The sequence below is a fragment of the Suillus plorans genome (assembly GCF_016647745.1).
Source record: "Suillus plorans strain S12 chromosome Unknown HD556scaffold_4, whole genome shotgun sequence".
Taxonomy (NCBI): Eukaryota; Fungi; Basidiomycota; class Agaricomycetes; order Boletales; family Suillaceae; genus Suillus; species Suillus plorans.
In genome coordinates, this window is record NW_024537388.1 from 1 (window position 1) to 18,246 (window position 18,246).

The following is an 18,246-nucleotide window of genomic DNA, read 5'->3' on the forward strand; positions in this document are numbered from 1 at the left end:
CCCCTTCAGTGAATTCACCCGTATTAGACGGACAGCTGAGGGTGACAATGTAGCAATAGAGGCGGGCCAGCCCATGTGGGCCCATGGCAACAATTGTACCATGGTAGACGAGTGGGCTGCAGGGTTGTGTGTACCTGTTGCAAACGGATGGGCCGGTGGTATATAGTGTAGATGGTAGTATAGGAATGTACTATATAGGATATCTATGTAAATAGTAGTGAATGCAATGAGCTATAGAGACGAAGTGGGCCGGCTGAATGGTGTGCAATGTAAATGAGTGGGCCAGGGAGATGGGTATGATGGGGACGAGTGGGCCGGGGGTATGAAGTGCAATGGAGACGGGTGGGCCGGTATGCAAAGTACAATAGAGACGGGTGGGCTGGGATGAGAAGTACAATTGAAGACGAGTGGGCTGGGGTATGGGGTGCAATGGAGACGGGTGGGCCGGTATGCGAAGTACAATAGAGACGGGTGGGCTGGGATGAGAAGTACAATTGAAGACGAGTGGGCCGGGGGTAAGGGTGCAATGGAGACGAGTGGGCCGGTATGTGAAGCACAATGGAAGACGAGTGGGCCGGGGGTATGGGGTATAATGGAAGACAAGTGGGCCAGGGGTAAGGGTGCAATGGAGACAGTGGGCCGGTATGTGAAGCAATGGAGACAAGTGGGCCGGTATGTGAAGCACAATGGAAGACAAGTGAGCCAGGGGTATGGGGTATAATGGAAGACAGTGAGCCGGGGGTATGGGGTATAATGGAAGACGAGTGGGCCGGGGGTACCGGGTGAAATGGAGACAGGTGGGCCTCATGATATTCCACCCGGTGGACAATGGAAATATTTGCCGGTATGGATGATACAGATGAGCCGGAAGAGCGTTGTGGGACAGAGGTGAAGGTGAGATGGATGATACAGATGAGCCGGGCGTCCGGTGTGCGAGAGGTGAAGGCGAGATGGATGATACAGATGAGCCGGATGTCCGCTGCGTGATAGAGGTGCAGGTGAGATGGATGATACAGATGAGCCGGAAGAGCGTTGTGGGATGGAGGGGGTATCTGGTGCATACAGAGTATACTAACCGGAGACGAGTGGGCCGGGGGATAGGGTGAATATATGATGTGGGTGGCATGATGCCTCATCCGGTGCATACAAAGTATATTAACCGGGAATAAACATCCGGTCCGTCTCATATATACATCCGGGTCTATACCCATACAGTACGTCTATGATATCAAACGAGATTGACAAGCAATATATGTGGCCCAATACATGGAGTTGCTAAATATCTACACGGTCATATTTTGCATACTCCGTGCTCGGAGTCCCAACAAAATTGTGGATGCTGTCTCGCATGTACCATGCAGTGACAATCCTGTTGCCCTCTTCCACGTTCATGTAATGTCTCACCAGTCGACATGATGAAGCCAATATTGAGCCAGAGTCGTAGAGAAACTTGATTCCAAGGTTCATGAAATCCATGATAACCGGGCGATAAACACCAGCAGTAGTCATGATATCAAATGCTGCCGGTCGACATTTAGGATCTCTATGAGGGGGTGTCCGGCGATTGCATATGATCGATACCACATTAAAAACGGATGTCCAGCGTTGAAGATGATGGTGCATCTCGTTCAACTCATATCTGGCAGCCCATTTACCAAGCCTGACTTGAGTTTCCATTCCGGCCCAATAAAGATCAGGGTGCATGACTCGAAGTGCAGCAGAGACAACGATACCGGACCTTTGAAGGGATGCTGTAATATTGTGACCGGCAGCACCTTTCAGTGCCGCTGATACCTCCGGCGAGAAGCCATCTTCCGGGTCAAGATTCGGGAAGCCATGTTTCTACAATACTTCCAACCAGAGATTTCAATGCATGTGGACCTGACGCACCTCTCTTCCTTGCTGAAACCATGCAGGAGATATATTGATGCAACCGGGGGTGATCATTCCATCTGGACTTGTATAGAAGTTTGACCGGTGGGTCCTCCATTGAGAAATCTTGCCTGATGTGATGCTATGCTTCAACAAACCACTCATGGAATGTGTGGCACCGTGAATATCTTTCTAAGTAATGCATCCGGGTAAGATAAAAGAACAACTGGAAATGGATAAAGGATAAAGGACCAACCATCATCATAGAGGTGAGTGCTCCAGGCAAATACCAGACAATGATTCTACCGCCAGAATCAATGACAACAGATGGTGTTGTCAAGAGGTGCTCCTCTTCAGGGGGGAATTTGTTCAAAAGAACCTCTTCTCGTGTCTCACTTCGACCGGATTCATCTTTGTCCAGGGCGTCATTGTATCTAACCATGTCTATTTTAAGATGAACTTTCTGCAGGTTAGTTGACCAGAACAGACAGGTGTGCCGGAATACATACCGGCGTTAGAGTAAGCAGTGGCCATCACATAGGCTAGCTGCTCCAAAGCAATACAAGTGTCGATATCCAAGAGTCCAAGGTCCATATCCTTTACCGGTCGGTGAAGAATTGTAGATGTGAAAATCTCATGCACCAATTCACCGGCAAGGTAGGTCTGGTACAAGGCCCAGTCAAGTGGAATTGTAACCATGGCTTGCCGAAACAATTAAGTGACAGGAAAGCACCACTGTTATATCCATTGGAAAAAATAGCCCCATATTCACACGACCTGATTGCATAGACAGACTCCATTTCCATTCAGGTAAATATGACGTGATGGTATAAAAGATTGGCAGGATACCGGCGGACATTGGGTTCTACTTTACTGTGAAGTGGATGCACTGTGATCTATATGTAACCGGTCAATGAGTGCCTGTGAGGATGACACAGCCCGTGTGATTTCATCAATCGGCCCAACCAATCCGGTCAACCTATCACTTGATCGCCTAAGATTCATCATCCTTGTCTGCAACATATCCAGCAACTCTCTCCCGATCGTTGTCTGGTGGCACGGCACACCAGATCTTGAACCAATTATATCCGGCGCATTATCCGGACCACGCACAATATATGGGAGAAGACCAGTTTTCACATGATCCGGCTGTAATAAATGGTGTGAGCATCTGGTGCATCCGGTGTTAACAAGATCTTATGGACTGACAAGGTGTGAAAAGTGCCATTCAACCAAATCCATAACATCTTGGACAGATGACTTGGGCAACATATCTGAAACCCTGCAACAACCAAGTGATTCCTTCCACCAGTCATTGAAGTAGTCCGGCATGTGAGCAATGTCATAGTCATCGGATTTGTTTGAATCTGCAGAAAGGCGCAATGCCCGGATATCCTGCAAAATGGCATTGACATCCGGTCGCCGATCAACCAATGTGTGAGCAGTCATGGTTGAGAGCACATCCTTGAGAAGTTGAGGAATAGTAGCTGACAACCGGGTGATAAAACATATATTGATGAAAGGTGTTGCAAAGGTCTATGTCAGAGAAAAGGATGAGGGCATGGGAGTATCGGCATGGCTGGCTCCCTACCTCCATCTCCCATTTCATCAGGGTGTAGAACGTCTCTGCATAACCAGGTATGGCAGTGGCAAAACTCTTGTCGACATACAGGCGCATGGCCAGCATCCGGGAATTGGCATAGAATAGGGCACGAGAGATATCTGCAGCTGTGATGTGATTGCCCTTGGCGGCAATGATGACTTGGTTGGAGGGGATGAGAGTTACAGTATTGTCCATGGAGAGGAATATGAGGCTATGGTGTGACCGGCACACTGGGAATATTTACATGCCAAACACAAGGGTATATTACCTCACAGGTCTTATCAACCGGTGACCACAATTATGTAACTAACCCGGCACCGGTACTTCTATCCGAACGATCATTTCCCGCAGAGCATCCTCTGCATATGCCGCTAGTTGTTCAATATTATCAACCGGTAATCACAATTATGCAACTAACCCGGAACTGGGACTTCTATCCCAACGATCATTTTCCGAAAAGCATCCTCTGCATGTGCTGCCAGCAGGTCATATATGTGAGATTGTCTGGCAGCATAACATGTATGTCCGGTGAGCCCTGCAGAAGTAGCATTGTGCATGTGACAGAGCCATTGCTTGGCTCTGTGGGTGAAGAAATTAATTGACCACTGCATTTCGTGTTTGACAAGAATAACCTCCTCATTCCAGCGATCGCGCAGTGCTTTTGTCCGGAGCCAATTAACCCGGTAAACTATAATTAGAACATGTGAGACCGGACGACCTCATAATCAGAAACACTAGACACACATTCAGTCATCCAGTCATTTCCTGATGTGTCTCCCTGAACATCCAAGGACCAGAACCATGAAAGAGGGTATCTCTCTGACCACGTGCATTTGGATCGGCCACCGCAGAGCTGGCTTTCAGGTCTTCTTTCTTCAAAGGAAGGTATTTCTTCAAGAGGTCGTGGTCAGGGAGTTTGGCCAGTTGCGACCGGCATTTCGAATATATACGAGCATGGAGATTGACTGCTGTTTCAACTGAGCGAACTCGAGTCCATGCCCTAGTAGTGAAGCCTGTGACTTGGCTGACCGGACAGTATTGCGGAATAAAACAGCTTTATCTCCTAAATGAACTCTAATGGCATGCAGTGCGTCATTGGCCTGACCTTCTCGGAGGGCAATTTCTTCTTTGATGAGATTGGTGAGACCTAACTCCCTGCACCTCACTGCACCAATGTTGGATGGTAGGGGTATGACAGTGAGCTCCGGTTGAAATATGGAAGCATTGTGTACGTCCAGATCAGGATTTTGATCTTCGTCAAAATCGGAGTAATCTTCACAATCATCCAGTGAGTTACAAACAGTAACCAGACAATCCGGATCATTGACATTGACTCCAACTCCGAGATAAGTAGGTGACATCTCAAGAAAGCTCGTGATCTGAGTGTGAAGCTTATCCCGGCATCGAGCCACTCTCAACAGTTGCATGTCCGTTGGGTGCATTCGCAAACTTCTCACATCCTTGCAGAGAGATATTTGCGATTCCTCTATGGTAAGACCGGTTGCAAGCCAAGTGGCGGCTCCTCGTCGACCGGAGGGTTGATGACCGGATGTTCAGGGCGATTTTGAGCCTGCAACAGGCGCAATTCCTGCTGTTTCTTTGTTGGCGCTGCACGACCTCATGATCAGACCTACCGGACAGCCAATAAAAGTGGACACTTGCCTCTTTCCAACCGGACCTCATAGATGTCCATAGCCGTAGGATCCTCTGCTCTGTTTGCATGAGCCAATGCCTCCTCTGCCTTCCAAAGAACTACCATGTCGGGGTTGGCGGTCTCGTTAAGATTATCAAAAGCAAGTTTGCTTTCCGAAGCCCCCTTGATGGCCTCTTTGAATTTTCTGGACAGAAACTTAGCTACCGGACGTGCCATCCGGACATGAATTGTATGAGCGCCGACAACACACGCACATCTGGAGGTGGGTGACTTACTTATACGAATCATTTTCATGAAATTACAATCATTCATCTGATAATCCAATACCTCCTTGCGATGGGGAGTTCCCATGCCCCTGGCCGATGGAGATATTATATTCAAAGGTGCCCAGAGGGTTTCCATAATCTCTCCGTCTATCCGGCCGGTCCCATGGATAAAATTTGATGCATACCGGACAAAGCAGTTGTCTTGATGTCCATGTACATGCCACAAACCGATTCCAGGAATGATATCCATACCTATGGGGATGGAAAGATACATGCTGGAAGCGATCCGGTCCTTCAAATACTTGTTATACTGACAATTTATGTCGTAGAATGTGATGGCTCGAGAGATTCCGTCGGTCTTATAGTTGAGAGCTTGACTTAATGCATAGTCCATGTTCATCTGCCTGATTATTCCACGTAAGAGTTGTAAGATCATCCATTGATGTGACCGGATGCAATATGTACTGACCTTTCGCCTTTCTGAAAGTCAACCATGGAATGTGGGACAAAACATCCATGCCGTGCACATGCACATCCTCCTATACCGGTGGCTTCCAGCCTTTGCCGCGAGGCGTTTGCTTGATTTACTGCCCGGTGATTATTGCAATCCGACCTTTGGACATTGTCTTGAGCAATGGCCAAATGGCTCTTGTATCTTTCATCGGAGACCATGAACCCCAGACCATCCATTAATGATACTTCATCGGATGGATTCACCGGATGCATGTGCTCGGCTTTGAAATTGCCATCCATGACCAAATACCTAGTCATGAGCCAGGAAGGTGTATCGTCAGGCTGGGCGACTGTACTGGTAGACAGGTCCAAGTTTATACCCGGTTGCGGACATGCCGGACAAAATAGGGCAAGATCACCATCCTTTGGCTGGTCATCTTTGTGGGCAAATCCATGCCACTTGTAGAGCTTGCATTGTCGCCACTGCCTGGCAGCTCTCATGAGCTCTCTATAGCGATCCTACAGATATCGTTCTTTAATGACCAGAATGTGAAGTACAGAATAAAACCCAGCTCACCGGAACCATCAGTGGAAAGATGCTAGAGGTGAGTCTGCGAATTTTGCTGTAGTAATTCATGGCCGATGTACCGCACTCGAGATTGTCTAACAGAAAGTCGTCCAAGACAGCGAATGTGAATGCAGTTTTTGGTCTGGTGAAAGACGCCGGAAACAAGCCTGCTTGAAAGAGCTGTATGTCTCGGCTGAGAGCACTGGGGCATTGGCAATAACATATGGAAAGGGAGTGAACGCCGGACTTGTCTACTACAGTTATTGCCGGACGATCTGAGTCTCTGACCGGTTGAATGAAAGGTCCTTCCGGATAATCGTCATCTATATTGTCATCGGTATCTGACCACTGAAAGAAGTCTGATGAGTCATCGGTGCTGCTGGGACATGGAGTGCCGTCGTGAGCAAGGTGAATGTGCAGGCCAACTTTAATGAGTGAAGTTTCTTGAAAAAATGATCCGGTCCATTGACTGATGCGATGGAATGGATGTCTTTGATGTTGAATTCTGCAACAGTCTGTGCAAAAGAGTGGCTCATTGAAACAGCCATGACATCTATACACCCCATCCTTCTTGCAGACTGAGCAAAGTCGGTTGGCTGGTGGGGCTTCTCTGATCATGAGTGAATTTATGTAGTCCTTGAACTTGCATTTCCATTGCCGGAGATATGCATTCTGACTCTGTATGGTCCGGTCAGACCGGGGAAATGAAGATAACTGTTGCTTGCCTGGGATTTTGGAAATTTAGGCTGGGGGATGTTACCTTGGTCAAACTCAAAGTCAGCACCTTCATAGAGCAAGTGAGGCGACCCAGATTTATGCTTTGAGGGTGATTTTATTGGTGATGATGTTACCGACTTTGTTTTCCTAGCCCATGAATCTTTCACCCAAGATGACCTCGATCCCCTGGTTGTAGTTTTTTCCTTGAGCTTATACAGCTGAGGTAATCGTTTCTTTGTAGGAGGGGTGTATGTGATTCCCTTTTGTTTGGTATTTGCCATATTGACTGGAAAGGATCGGTGTGCTGTAAACTTGATGACTGGTAGCCTAGCACATGACTTCACTGCGGTGCCTTCCATCAATTCCAGTTTCCGGGGATTTTGAACCGTCGAGATTACCACATTTTCCCTTCTTAGTCATTGAACTACCCAGTCATCAAGGGACCAATTGATCCGGTGTTGTTCAGACTCCGAATGGTTTGACCGGTCGGGATTACCACATTGTTCCTGTGATCTCACCGAAGATCTTGCAATGTCACCTGTATGGGATATATTAAGGTTGGAGTCACTGAGGTTGCCATAGTTGCATGACATCACAAACACCGTAATCCTCCCATTAACCCGAGTCGCATGGATTTCATGTTCAAGTTACATGACAATTGACTGGATAAAGTACATCGACCGGAGGTTACATTTCAATGTTTAAATACTTCTTTCTAGCCAGCATTCTGGATTGTTGGCTGTAGAACAATCATTCAGGTAATTACGAGGGTTCGGCAGCAATATATACTTCTTTCGATTAGATTATTGACGAGTCTGGCAAAGTCAATACATTGATTAAACTTTAGTCGAGGGCACTGGCATTGCAAAACATGCTCTGAGAGAACAGTTCAAACCAAATAACCAACTCTAGAGACAAACAGGCTTCTGGTTTGATCTTCAGGACACCGGCTGTTAATGTCCACATTCATGCTGGCCTTCAAAGTCATTTGTGATTATACTTACTTGAGCAAGTTGTGGAATATGATTGCACAGGGCGGTATCCAGTATTTGAGGGCTGTATGCTGCCCATATACTATATAATACAGGTCTAAGTCCATATGCTTTTACAGTTCTACATTCTATGAATCAGAAACACATAGGATGTTGAGGGATTCATACCAATGAACGAGTATTGGACAATCCTTTGTTCGGTTTGCAGTCACGTACATCGGTTATGTAACCTATTACTGTGAGATACACATGCATCCTTTCTTCTATCAAGACGTCCACTGCTCCTCAACTACTTTGCCATGCCCCGGTCCAACTCATCAGTCGATAGCCCAAAAAAGACCAAGCAGAAGAAATTAACCGATGAAGAGGTGCTGGTCTTGAAATCCCACCTAGAAGAATGGAAGGAAGCAGCTGCCAACGATAGAAAAAAGATTCTGAAGGCCGTCATAAAAGAGGCCAAGGTGCATGCCCCTGCTATGGATGACCGGTCATTGAAGAACAGGAAATATGTGAGCAGTAGAACTTTAAATTTATACATGATGACCGACTTATATCATGATGTATCAAGACGTACCGGGACTGGTTATATAACCGGAGACCTGAAAAGACTCGAGAAAAGAAAGCCAACAAGTTCGGTCAGAAATGGACTTCCCGGTCGGTCATAGAACAACTGCGCAAGGAGGAGATCATTGAAAAGACCGGAGCAATGCCAGGATCGAAGAAATTTATTGAAAGATATCAGACAACACTCACTGCAGTGGTGGCCAGTCTATCTAAAGAGGAGCTGGAGGAGGCTCAGAACACTGCGATTGAGTGGTCTGCCAAGGCTCCTCCTGCAGCTGTTCAGGCGGACTTTGCAAAGAAGAAAGCACCCGGTATGATGAAGGATCTGGCAACAAAGTTGTGGAAGCAGGCCGGTATGAGAATTTTCATATTGTCAGCATGGAAAACAGAGGAAGACGAAGTCCGGATCAATGGGTGAGTTCCGCTTCACACTCAACCGGTAAAGATATACTGATCCGGTTGAAAGAATTGACTTCAATGAAAAGTTGGAGGGGAATAGTTATACCGATACGAAGGACTGGAAGTCCATGTTATCGGAGTGGAATGCCTATGCTGGTGAAGAGTTTGGTGAGCTTCTGTTTGAAAATCTTGCGCCATTCAGTCAAGTACTTATCTGACCTGGGGTGATACCAGACGTTGACCTGAATAATGATGACGATGATAACGAAGAGGAGGTGAAGAAGAGCAGGAAGAAAGGTGGAAAGAAGGACGATTATCCTTTGGAGGTGGATAGCTATGGGCTGCCGGTCATACCGGACGTCACAGAGCTTAACCTAGAGAGCAAAAAGCGTCTTATAAGGACTTTCCTCACAAAGCACTACAGTCAGTTTCACAAATGATGCATCTGGAGAGTTGATCTGCTGACCAGCAATTTTTCAGGATTGTGCAGCCAACAACCAAAGGCGTCTGTTCCTTGGGCCTCAGTCAGGATGGCTCAGGGTGACTTTATTGCAGCCAAGTTTTTACCTACCGGCTGGAGGCTCGACGATCCATCAAAGATTCGGCTGGCTGATGCTGACCGGCTGTTAGAGTTGTGGTGTCAAAGACAGAAGGACCAGGTTCGCCCAACCTTTGAATTTAAAGGCTGGGAAGGCGATGATAAGACAATGAGAGAACCGGCAGAGATAATCTCTGGCAATGGTTCTGATGCGAGACCCAGGGTTCCAGTGAAAAAGTCCACCGGAAGGCGCACCAGGGGGGTGGAACCGGTGTCTAGTAGTGAGGATAAGGACAAGGATGATGAAGATGAGGAGAAGGACGACGATCACTATCACGATGACAACCTCCAATCACCACCACCAAAGTCAAAATCTATCAACAATCGCCCACCGGTCAAGAAATCCATACCTGTCCCACCACCACCTTCAAAGGCAAAACGGGCCAATACGGTCCGCAGCACTAGTCCGGCGTCAGAGGAGGAAGATACTCGCCTACCAGTCAAGAAATCCATACTGGTCCAACCACCACCTTCAAAGGCAAAACGGACCAATACCGTCCGCAGGGCTAGTACAGCTTCAGAGGAGGAAGATACTCGCCCACCGGTCAAGAAATCCATACTGGTCCCACCACCACCTTCAAAGTCAAAACGGACCAATACCGTCCGCAGGGCTAGTACAGCTTCAGAGGAGGAAGATACTCGCCAACCGGTCAAGAAATCCATACCGGTCCCACCACCACCTTCAAAGGCCAAGCGGACCAATACCGTTCGCAGGGCTAGTACAGCTTCAGAGGAAGATACTCGCCCACCGGTCAAGAAATCCATACCTGTCCCACAACCAACTTCAAAGGCCAAGCGGACCAATACCGTCCGCAGCACTCGTCCGGCTTCAGAGGAGGAAGATACTCGCCCACCGGTCAAGAGATCCATACCGGTCCTACCACCACCTAAATTAAAATCATCCCAAAAGAGGGGTAGGGTTGCTCCCATTCAATCTGATTTGGAGTCGGATGGTCCGCCACCAGTCAAGAAATCAAAGCTGACTGCAAGTGGAAGGGGACAGGCAGAAGACAACACCAGCACCGGTTCTGCACAATCAACCGGTAATGATGACAATGATCCTCTGCCTTCGCAACATCTTTCTAGAAGTCGTGCATTTGGCCCTACATCAGGTGTCTATGCCAAGAATAAAACTAACAAAGCACCGGTGCACAAACCAACACCCCCTGCCCCAAGAAGGGACTCCGGCAAGAAAGCCAAAGCATCTGAAGCACAGACAACCAATCCAGAGCCAAAGCGCTCTCATAGAAGTACAAAGGCCTCTTATAAAGCTCAGTATATGCAATCGTAGTAATTTGGATCGTTGTAAGCAAGTATTCTAGTGATAGGTGTAGATAGCATTTGACTATAAATATATACTTCACGTTGAAAGTCGAGATATCGACATCAGTTGACATGCCAACAATAACTCTTGTGTACAGTCAAGAACTTGCTCTCTAGCAAAGGCTTCGTCCGGCGACATTGCATTACCAGCCCGGTCAATCTGCAACCGGTGCATTGCCTCGCGCAAATCACCTACAGCCCGTTGAATTACATATCCAACTGGATCCTGTCGACTGACGGCGACTAAGTTTAAATGATCAGAACAATCTCGGGAACAGCAAGAAGGCTTACAAGACTGATCCGGATCAACACGTACCGGATCCATCTCGAAACCCATATCTAAAGGGTGTTCTTCCGGTGAAATATTAGTCCCTTTATCAAGCGAATCATCTGCCAGATATGTGCCGAAGCCCATGTCAAGAGCCCCGTCTTCTAGTCAAATATCGTTTCAAATGAGTGTCAATTTATGAGATGTAGATTCCAGCGACATGCCTGTGTTGCCGGCCGGATCACAGAGGTCAATATCAAAGCCCAAATCAAGCACATCTTCATCATCCGGCTGTGGAGGAAATCCCAAATCCAACATCTCACCATTTGACCGGTCATCATCAGACAAGGTGGGAAATTGCATATCCAACATGTCTGATTGTTGTTGGTCGTGGTTGTCGGTCATCTGGTCATAATCTGACAAAGGAAATCCCAGGTCCAGTGACCGGTCGTCATCTGCCGGTTCAGAGTTCATCTTCAATCTTTTACCGTCTTGCAACCCATCATGGGCTGACAGGACATCTAGATCTTTAAAATTCATATCAATTGTCCTTACCATCGCTTAGCATGAGATGAACTCACATTCACCCATGCTTGAACAAACCATGAAAGGGTTGTAGTAAGTGCGCTCCTCTCTCCCTGGCTCCAAGATGCTATGAACTGGGATGCCGGATAATATCAACCGGTACGTTGTGGGAGGTGATGGTTTCTTACCTACATCCTCACTAGATACATGTAGATTATGCTGAGCAATCGCCGATGATCGCATCCTTCTTTTCTTCTGGAATGGGTCGTACAAATCCACGGACTTCATGATATCACTGGAAGAATCATGTTCTACAGAAGGCTGCGACCGGATGATGTACTCACAGGTTGGTTTGGCAACAATTGATTACTGATGACGTGTCAACAATGAGACATTTATATCTAAAAATAGACTGACAACAATGAGGCGAACAATGGACTCGGATATGTCCGAGTCGGCCCGGCTAGCCGGTGATTGAAAATTTTATAAGTGTGTTGTTTTACACGTCTCTTCCGGGTGACTTGTCCACTAGCTCTATTGTAATCGTCTCACTATCATGTCTTCTCAATCTGCTTCTGCTGCGGCTGCCAACCAGGCTCTCATCGCTCTTGTCGCCCGGCTCGATGACATGGTTCAAGATGTTCTCCGGTCGCAGTCTCAGGATGAGAAAATGGAGTTGAGCCACGAGATTGCTCGTGAAGTGGTATGTTTGTCGTCCTGTCGGTTGCCTGTATTGATACTAGGGTCCCAGAATGTCGCAATTCGTTCATATGGGAGGGACGCTTCATATGTTCCCCCTGGCCTGCTGTCACTTGCAGCTGAGATCTTTCGCGCTCAGAGGCGCACCTCACAATTGGTGGTAGTACCGGATTGGAACCATCTTGGTAACAATCAGGATATGTGCATGAAGCATCCATTGTACAGTAAGACATTGGGTCATGCACCGCCTGCTTCACCTGCAGCTACTGGTAAGGATATTCCTCCTCATGCAACCTGTACTCACACCTGTGACTGCACTAGCTCCTGCATCTGCACCTGCACCTGCACCGGTACCTACTCCTGCACCGGTACCTGCCCCACCACTGGTACCTGCCCCACCACCGGTACCTGCCCCACCACCGGTACCTGTTCCAGTACCGGCACCGGCCTCTGCACCGACACCGGCACCACGCATCAGCATTCGCATACCTAAAGATGTGCCACCCGGTGGGACAGCAACAGCCGGGACATCAACAAACCGGAAACGCCGGCTCAGCAGCCCCCCTTTGCCCCGTGTCAACCGGGCCCGGAAGCCTGCACCAAAGTCGAAGGCAATTTTGTCTGACACTGACACTACCGACAATGACAAGGCAAAGGCAAAGGGAAGGGGAAGGGGAAGGAGAAGGGGAAAGGGAAGGCAAAGGCACCGGAAGATCATGGCGATGAGGATGGCGAGGGGATCGATGTGGATGATCTTCTGGACGTTGAGGTGTGTTTGTTTCTTGAGATATTCAACGTTACTAATGCAACAAGCAGCCCCGGAAATCAACTCGTCAGGCTGTCATCGTTGTCAAAAAGAAGGGCAGTGCGTCGAAGGCAAGTCAGCGGGTTGTGATTCAGGACGATGAAGAGGATGAATTGGAGGATGAGGATGATGATACACAAGGCAGGCCAAAGGCAAGTTCATTATTTTACTTCACATTTACCGGTCTATCACTCATCACGATGCAGGCCACTGTCAGACCAGGGAAACGGCAAAAACTGGTAGGATTTGCTTGTCATAGCACAGGTGATATACAACGCTAACATTATTGAATAGTCCATGCAGCCCAAGGGCAAGGCCACCAGCAAGGGCAAAGTGCCAGAACCAGTGTGTCTTCCGGTCAATGCCATGCTTCACCATACTAATTCTCCATAGCCCCGCATTGATGAACCCCATCCGCCTTGTGATAGATGTCTGGCCAAGAATGTCGAGTGTTTCCCCCGATTGACGAAGAAAGGCGAGATCGCCTCGACTTGCTCATTGTGCTATCTGTGGAAGATGGCATGCATCCGGACTAACACAGAGAGCGCACCCACCACCTCTGCCAACACCATTACCCCCATCACCGTCACTGCACCACCTGCAGTCGCAGTAGCCACTCGCTCCAAGACCATCCGGTCCAAAGCCACCGGAGAGAAGATGAGTGGGAAATCCAAGGCGAAAGGCAAGTCTTTTGTTTCCGGTTACTTGTCCATTCTGATGTATTCTTGTAGGCAAGGATATCCGGCACCCAAGTCCTATCGAAGAGGAGGACAACGTCGATGATGTCCAGATGGTTGCTGCCGGCGGTTCTGCACAACAACCGGCCCCTTTGGCATCCGCACACGATTTCCCTCCTGATCATTGGGTGGAGCCCGGCAATGATGAGATGCCACCTTCATCACCGGCCATGGCCTCGGAGGACAATATCCGGTTCTCGCCGTTACCGGTCGTTTTCAACCATCCCTCTCCTGTCTCTCCTTCCAGACCTGGTCATTCCGCCCAATACCCTCTCTCTCATGATGAGATGGAGGCCATGTTGGCCCAAATTCGCATCGAGATGGAGGAACTGCGCACACACGATCGAATGGAAATTGACGTCCGGCATGATCACTTGGAGAATCGCATGGACATCGCCGAGGCATCTGATAGCGCCATGTCCATGCAGATTGATGACATAGGGCGGGATATGCGTGTGCAGAAGGGACTCCTTGCTGAGTGCACGGCTGAAGTAAGAGGTATTGTCAGGTATCTGAGGGAGCAAAGATCTACTCAGGTCACAGCATCAACTCCACCGGCATTTAATCCACCCCCCATGACAGCCCATGACCCATCTATCAGTGCATTTGCTCGCACTGTGACCAACAATGTGTTCACTCCGGATGTCTCTTGGATGGGTGCCCAGACCGGTGGTGATATGTTGGGTGATACTGCAGATGGATCACCGGTCGCAAGGCACAACCGGGTGCCATCCAATTCCACCATCATCCCTTCACTGACCATGAGGGAATCCGGCCCATCTGTTCCTCCGGTTGGTGCACCACCTGTGCAATCTCCTATTCTCCCGGTCGCTGGGCCATCAAATGTGCCGGCTGATGCCCAGTCCGTCTCAGCTCCTTTGCCACGCCCGCGCTTTGGACCTCTATCGCACCAAGGTCGGTCAGTGAGTGCTAGGTATCCAAGCAAGCCTTCCGGTGACGGGCCGACATAATACTAGTCTATATCATTCATGTTTTCGTATGTACTAGTTGTCTACATTGTGTTGTCAAGCTCTGGTGCTTTCAATGTTGAAGACAATGCATCATATAATCGCACAACCTGCATTTTAGTAGTGAGAATGTTGCTATACTGGATGGTATTTCCATCATTGTATATCACACAACGCCCTTCCGGCTCATGTGTATCATCCATTTCACTCAATCACACAGCGGACATCCGGCTCATCTGTATTATCCATCTCGCCTTCACCTCTTGCACACCGGAGGTCCGGCACATCTGTATCATCCATTTCACCTTCACCTCAATCGGACAGCCGACGTCCGGCTCATCTGTATCATACATTTCACCTTCACCTCTCGCACACCGGAAGTCCGGCTCATCTGTATCATCCATCTCACCTTCACCTCTCGCACACCGGAAGTCCGGCTCATCTGTATCATCCATCTCGCCTTCACCTCTCGCACACCGGAAGTCCGGCTCATCTGTATCATCCATCTCACCTTCACCTCTGTCCCACAACACTCTTCCGGCTCATCTGTATCATCCATCTCACCTTCACCTCTGTCCCACAACACTCTTCCAGCTCATCTGTATCATCCATACCGGCAAATATTTCCATTATCCACCGGGTGGAATATCATGAGGCCCACCTGTCTCCATTTCACCCGGTACCCCCGGCCCACTCGTCTTCCATTATACCCCATACCCCCGGCTCACTCGTCTTCCATTATACCCCATACCCCTGGCTCACTTGTCTTCCATTGTGCTTCACATACCGGCCCACTCGTCTCCATTGCACCCTTACCCCTGGCCCACTTGTCTTCCATTATACCCCATACCCCCGGCCCACTCGTCTTCCATTGTGCTTCACATACCGGCCCACTCGTCTCCATTGCACCCTTACCCCCGGCCCACTCGTCTTCAATTGTACTTCTCATCCCAGCCCACCCGTCTCTATTGTACTTTGCATACCGGCCCACCCGTCTCCATTGCACTTCATACCCCCAGCCCACTCGTCCCCATCATACCCATCTCCCTGGCCCACTCATTTACATTGCACACCATTCAGCCGGCCCACTCGTCTCTATAGCTCATTGCATTCACTACTATTTACATAGATATCCTATATAGTACATTCCTATACTACCATCTACACTATATACCACCGGCCCATCCGTTTGCAACAGGTACACACAACCCTGCAGCCCACTCGTCTACCATGGTACAATTGTTGCCATGGGCCCACATGGGCTGGCCCGCCTCTATTGCTACATTGTCACCCTCAGCTGTCCGTCTAATACGGGTATAAGTTACTGTACTATGTGCTCATCAATCATTTGCTTAGTGGTTTTATAGGATTCGAGGGCTACACGTTGCTCCTCCACGTCAATTTCATCTTCATGTGCTAGTGCACCCCAGTTCCTGGGGTCTACGCCTTTGCCCTTAGACTCGGTGTCTGTTGTTGGACGGGTGGACTCACGTTGTCCGACATTAGCCTCACGACGACCAAGTCTTCGGCGTTCAGTCTCGGTGAGGCTCTTCCTAGCCGCATTCACCACTTTTAATTGCTCAACCGTGAGCTCCCCAGATTCTTTGATCTGGTCTGCTAAGTCTTTCTTGTCACGGCGACCCTTTCGGTCCACTGTGATCCATGGACGGTCATCACCGTCGTTACTCTCTTCCAAGCTTTCACTGTCCTCATTGGCTGTCCTGAAGGTGACGTGATCAGTCGTCCCTTCAGCCAGAGTGCTCTCATTTGCATTGGCTATGTTAATGCCACTTAGGTTTACTACACTCTCCTGCTCGACTCTCTGGTCCGAGGCAGGGCTACTCACGCGTACCACATCGCTATACGAGCGGATGGGTCTCAACGCGGATGGACTCTCGGCTTCGGTCACTGGGGATCCTTCCACCGAGGTCAACGGAGATTCGGCAGGCGCTTGGGTTCCAGCTGATGGGCCAGAACCCTGTGCCGCCTTGTGAGCTAGAGTGATAATATCAACAATAAAATTTCCGTAAGCGTCTCTCACCGGTGCATTTTTTTCACTTGCGGGGGTAGAAACTGAGCTGGCTCTAGCGCGAGTGCGCGAGCGAAGATTATAGGTCATCGTGGATGTAGGTTTTGTCATCGTCACGGATCGTGGACGTGGTGGGCCAGACCAGTCAGCGGTAGTGACAAAAAGTAGGGGGGGTAAAATAAAGCTTTGTTACAAGCGAATTAAGTTAGGACTGGGGAAGGTTAAAAAATATGTGACGTTAGTCGAAGTCACAGACTTGATGTAACGGCACAACGATCAGAATAATAGAGTCTTTCGCACAATGTTAACCAGATATCAGTCCGGTAGATTGGAAAAGAGCTAAGGGGACTTTACAGCCAGGGTAGGGTTTATATACTGGTGAGTAGAGTGCCCGTGATTAAGGAAAATAGTAAAACATGAGTCGACGAAGTCAAATACATTCAAAAGCTTGGCCCGACGTGCGGCCAACTGGGTCCGGTTCTAGACTGTGGCTGATTCGATCAAGGTCACCGCCACACTGATATTCCGCTGCTGTTTTATGCTGGAAATGGGCGTGAAGTGCTCTACATCACATGGAGAAGTACATAAGTTTGGGCTATTTGTGCAGTATCGCGCCCAAGAAACGAACATAGTACGCATTCGACGCCACATGCTCCTAGCGGGTGCGATGACGATGGACAGTCCATAACCAGATAATTTCTCCAGTAGCAACGAGGCGAGGACGGTCAGCTATCGAGCTGCCTTGCTTCTTCGTTGTATCCACCACAACCTACCAATCTTGAGCCTACATGTAACAGTTTGGATTGAAAGAACTGACGTTGTGACGGCCGATAATGACAATTTTCTCAGTTCCTGATTGAAGGTGACAAGAGGACCGTGCTCGTTGATCCATTCTGCAACAGCGAGAAATGGGCTAAATGGTAACGGCATGCAGTGGACATAACAAACAATGAGTGAAATGTGAAACTGTACTTGCGAGGATGTATGAGGTGCACCCGAAGTCTCCAAATGGGAGAGGAAGATGGAAGAGGAAGATCACTCTCTGATTCGGGAATGTAAGCTTGAGCGATTAATCCTGCTACCTCAAGACAAGCTACAGCGCCGAGGCCGAGCGCGTGGGCCAGGCAGGCTGTGACATGATTAATACGCGAGAACTGAAGGAGGGAACTCAGTTGTGTTTTTCAGAAATACTCAAATGGTTTTTAT

At 48.7% G+C, this 18,246-nt stretch overlaps 7 protein-coding genes across 7 annotated transcripts; 2 read left to right on the forward strand and 5 right to left on the reverse strand.

The window, feature by feature from the left end:
- Positions 1 to 1,275: 1,275 nt before the first annotated feature.
- HD556DRAFT_1226588 (uncharacterized protein) lies at positions 1,276 to 2,314 on the reverse strand (the record flags this gene model as incomplete). Its single annotated transcript, XM_041297087.1, has 3 exons — positions 1,276 to 1,811; positions 1,887 to 2,064; positions 2,129 to 2,314. 3 exons carry the CDS (start codon positions 2,312 to 2,314, stop codon positions 1,276 to 1,278), a joined length of 900 nt encoding a protein of 299 aa, XP_041165871.1.
- A 552-nt stretch (positions 2,315 to 2,866) lies between these two features.
- Positions 2,867 to 7,414, reverse strand: HD556DRAFT_1303602 (uncharacterized protein; the record flags this gene model as incomplete). Its single annotated transcript, XM_041299610.1, has 15 exons — positions 2,867 to 2,944; positions 2,986 to 3,021; positions 3,082 to 3,408; positions 3,464 to 3,705; positions 3,787 to 3,846; positions 3,894 to 4,163; positions 4,300 to 4,452; positions 4,581 to 4,748; positions 4,933 to 5,045; positions 5,110 to 5,329; positions 5,405 to 5,647; positions 5,711 to 5,799; positions 5,865 to 6,367; positions 6,426 to 6,859; positions 7,177 to 7,414. The coding sequence occupies 15 exons, from the start codon at positions 7,412 to 7,414 to the stop codon at positions 2,867 to 2,869; spliced, it is 3,174 nt and encodes a 1,057-aa protein (XP_041165872.1).
- A 1,010-nt stretch (positions 7,415 to 8,424) lies between these two features.
- Positions 8,425 to 10,977, forward strand: HD556DRAFT_1437288 (uncharacterized protein; the record flags this gene model as incomplete). The annotated part of the gene is made up of 5 exons (XM_041305684.1): positions 8,425 to 8,634; positions 8,694 to 9,103; positions 9,156 to 9,256; positions 9,323 to 9,511; positions 9,569 to 10,977. 5 exons carry the CDS (start codon positions 8,425 to 8,427, stop codon positions 10,975 to 10,977), a joined length of 2,319 nt encoding a protein of 772 aa, XP_041165873.1.
- A 69-nt stretch (positions 10,978 to 11,046) lies between these two features.
- HD556DRAFT_1437289 (uncharacterized protein) lies at positions 11,047 to 11,424 on the reverse strand (the record flags this gene model as incomplete). The annotated part of the gene is made up of 2 exons (XM_041305685.1): positions 11,047 to 11,252; positions 11,301 to 11,424. The coding sequence occupies 2 exons, from the start codon at positions 11,422 to 11,424 to the stop codon at positions 11,047 to 11,049; spliced, it is 330 nt and encodes a 109-aa protein (XP_041165874.1).
- Positions 11,425 to 11,457: 33 nt separating this feature from the next.
- Positions 11,458 to 12,090, reverse strand: HD556DRAFT_1303604 (uncharacterized protein; the record flags this gene model as incomplete). The annotated part of the gene is made up of 2 exons (XM_041299611.1): positions 11,458 to 11,786; positions 11,859 to 12,090. The coding sequence occupies 2 exons, from the start codon at positions 12,088 to 12,090 to the stop codon at positions 11,458 to 11,460; spliced, it is 561 nt and encodes a 186-aa protein (XP_041165875.1).
- Positions 12,091 to 12,358: 268 nt separating this feature from the next.
- On the forward strand, positions 12,359 to 15,665 carry HD556DRAFT_1437291 (uncharacterized protein; the record flags this gene model as incomplete). Its single annotated transcript, XM_041305686.1, has 9 exons — positions 12,359 to 12,505; positions 12,554 to 12,770; positions 12,823 to 13,008; positions 13,152 to 13,270; positions 13,318 to 13,545; positions 13,601 to 13,651; positions 13,700 to 14,006; positions 14,038 to 14,958; positions 15,232 to 15,665. The coding sequence occupies 9 exons, from the start codon at positions 12,359 to 12,361 to the stop codon at positions 15,663 to 15,665; spliced, it is 2,610 nt and encodes an 869-aa protein (XP_041165876.1).
- Positions 15,666 to 16,332: 667 nt separating this feature from the next.
- Positions 16,333 to 17,130, reverse strand: HD556DRAFT_1437292 (uncharacterized protein; the record flags this gene model as incomplete). Its single annotated transcript, XM_041305687.1, has 1 exon — positions 16,333 to 17,130. The coding sequence occupies one exon, from the start codon at positions 17,128 to 17,130 to the stop codon at positions 16,333 to 16,335; it is 798 nt and encodes a 265-aa protein (XP_041165877.1).
- Positions 17,131 to 18,246: the final 1,116 nt, after the last annotated feature.